This window comes from Arachis ipaensis, chromosome B10, assembly GCF_000816755.2.
Source record: "Arachis ipaensis cultivar K30076 chromosome B10, Araip1.1, whole genome shotgun sequence".
Taxonomy (NCBI): domain Eukaryota; kingdom Viridiplantae; phylum Streptophyta; class Magnoliopsida; order Fabales; family Fabaceae; genus Arachis; species Arachis ipaensis.
In genome coordinates, this window is record NC_029794.2 from 66,861,557 (window position 1) to 66,864,261 (window position 2,705).

The window sequence follows — 2,705 nt, forward strand, 5'->3', positions numbered from 1 at the left end:
AAAATGCATGAGTATAAAAAAAAATCAAAATAGTTTCTTTTGAAGTATAAGTCATCATTTTAGTTTTGTCCTGTCTTGATATCCTTGGTTTGTTTGGTTTTGTGAAGTTCGAAATTGAAATTTTGTTTGTTTTGGAGTAGAATCAATGTAAATTTATGATTTGTATTTGTTTTTGTCTTTGAATTGGTATTTACAATTTTGTAGATCTTTATAGTAAAATTTTATTTAGTAGTGACTAGATATAAGTAAATCTTATTTCATTAAGAGGTTAAACTAAAATATATGATGATATCACTTTCTCTTTTTTCTCATCTTTAAGTTTTCGCAATTACATAAAATAAGACTGAAAAATCTTCTGCATATCCAGTAATTAGTCTTTAAATTAAAAAATATCTTAATTCAAATCCCTCTTTTAATTTTGAAGTCCTATAAAATCTATACATTTTTAATAGTTTCCCAAATCATACGATAGTTTCGAGATTTAAATTTAATTAGTTCATTTGTTCTTTTTCATTTGTCATTAGTTATTTACTATATATCAAGTTTCAGTCAAAATTTTATGAAAGAGATAGATAAGACTATTTATAAACGCATACACCATATTACCATATCATACTTGTGTAAAATGACTATGAGAAAGACTATTTATTTGGAATCAACGCGGTTTATATCACTTTTGTCGTATTGTGAAATAACTTATTAAGGAATTAGGAATACGTGATGAGTGATCCTCTTTAGATCGATTCTTATTACTCTCAATTCCAAATTAACATGACACGACACGAATGATCTTAATGAAGTATGAGTTCAGCAAAGCTTCCATAATATGAAGTGTTTACATCTTTTTCAATTACTGTGGCTTTTATGGAACAATGCCATATTGCCATCATTGGAAAATTAAGAAGAATAAAATAAAATCCTGAATTAGATATATGAGAAGGAGCACGCCTTATCATATATGAAATGTGAATATGCTTTCACTAATATGTTAGTGGATAATACTATTAGTGATCATAGCCTCATCAGTTCCTATCCAAAAATATTAATAATAAAATGAAGATTAATATTAAAATATAATACCTACGTTGGGAAATACCAATAAAACCTAACACATGCTGTAAAATGCAAACTATGTGGAGAATATTGCCCCACTTTTTTTCTTCTTCTTCTTCTTTTTTGGTCTTAGTGGATTAACGATTAGGTCATGACAAAGTATCTATTACACCAAATGGTTCTCTAATTCTCTTGTGTATATAAATACGGATAACTCTAACCAAGCTCTTGCATTATCCATCAAGTTCCTCACTCACTCACTCATTGAAAATAGAGTGAGATCAATTAATATATATATACATATATATAAGATGGGTGAAGAATGGAGCTATTGTGAGAAAGTTCGTGCATGGTTCACAAAATCAAAGGCATTTTTGCTAATATTAAGCTTGCAATTTGGGTCAGCGGGCATGTACATTATCACCATGGATGCTCTAAACAAGGGATTGAGTCATTATGTCTTTGTTGTTTATCGTAACGTTGTTGCCACTCTCGCTCTTGGCCCCTTCGCTTTTTTCCTTGAAAGGTTTTTTTTTTTTTTTCCTTCTCTTCTACTTCTCTCTTCACTCAGGTGCTCCATACATTTCATGATGTCATTAACATACATTAGACATGCATGTTAGTATGTATGGACTATGGATGCATGCATGAGTTTTGCGTACATAACAACATATGTATATACACATCATTCATGAGGAGTTCGATGTAGATACAAAATATATAGTGATTGATTTTTAATTTGTTTATAGTATTTTTGAATATAATTAAAGTACTATTTACACGTTTGAGTGTTTGTTCATGTACAGTTAATCTCTAAATTTGTAAAACATGTAATATGGTTTTCTGAGATGATCAAATAGAGAGGAAAAAAAAATCTTTTACTATTTTTTTAAAATAATCTTTAAATGATGTCTTTTATTAACCCATTTAGCCCTTAGTCGAAAAGAATAATTTTGGAGAAAAAAAATAAAGTGCATTCGTTGCACCATTATCGTTTTGCAATTACTTTGAAAATTAAAAAGAAAAAAAAAATTCTAGGTGTAGAAATTCTTAGACATTGAATTGTTGGTCATTACGCATTTTTTGTTCTTTCCGGATTCTATATCATCGATTTGATAAGTGTCACAACTTACAAATTGACGTTAATTAGATTAGATATACAAATATCAATATCCTATAATTGTTTATACTTATTTCAGGAAACTATTTTAATACACAAACCAACAAAAAAATTTTTTTTTTTGAAAGCAAATAGCTCAACACAATAGCAGTGGAGCACCAGAGGACAAACCAACAAAAAAATAAAGATACAAATTGGTGATATTAATATATTCGAAGATGTGAACTAGATTTTCGTGATTGTCGTGATCAATGTTATTGGTGTATTATAATATAAAACCAAAAAAAATTCTAATAATTCAATGAGGTTTTATATTTTGGATAAATAACATTTTATCTATGTCTACGCCTTCTTTTTCTTTTTTATTTCCAGGAAAGTTAGGCCCAAGATGACACCTCGGATATTTGCAGAGATTGTGGCACTGGCTTTTATAGAGTAAGTTTCTTGATACTTATCTATCTTCATTGACTTCTGAGCTTATTGTTGTTGATTAAATGTTTTTCTTTTAAAAGAAAAAAAAAATTACACGTAT

At 28.4% G+C, this 2,705-nt stretch overlaps 1 protein-coding gene across 1 annotated transcript in view; it reads left to right on the plus strand.

Moving 5' to 3' along the window:
- LOC107624514 (WAT1-related protein At4g08290) overlaps positions 1,168-2,705 on the plus strand; it is a 4,396-nt gene continuing 2,858 nt past the window's right edge. The window contains exons 1-2 of the mRNA XM_016327007.2: positions 1,168-1,579; positions 2,546-2,608. Coding sequence (XP_016182493.1) covers positions 1,365-1,579; positions 2,546-2,608 — 278 coding nt within the window. The 5' untranslated portion in view covers positions 1,168-1,364. The remainder of the gene's footprint in view (positions 1,580-2,545; positions 2,609-2,705) is intronic.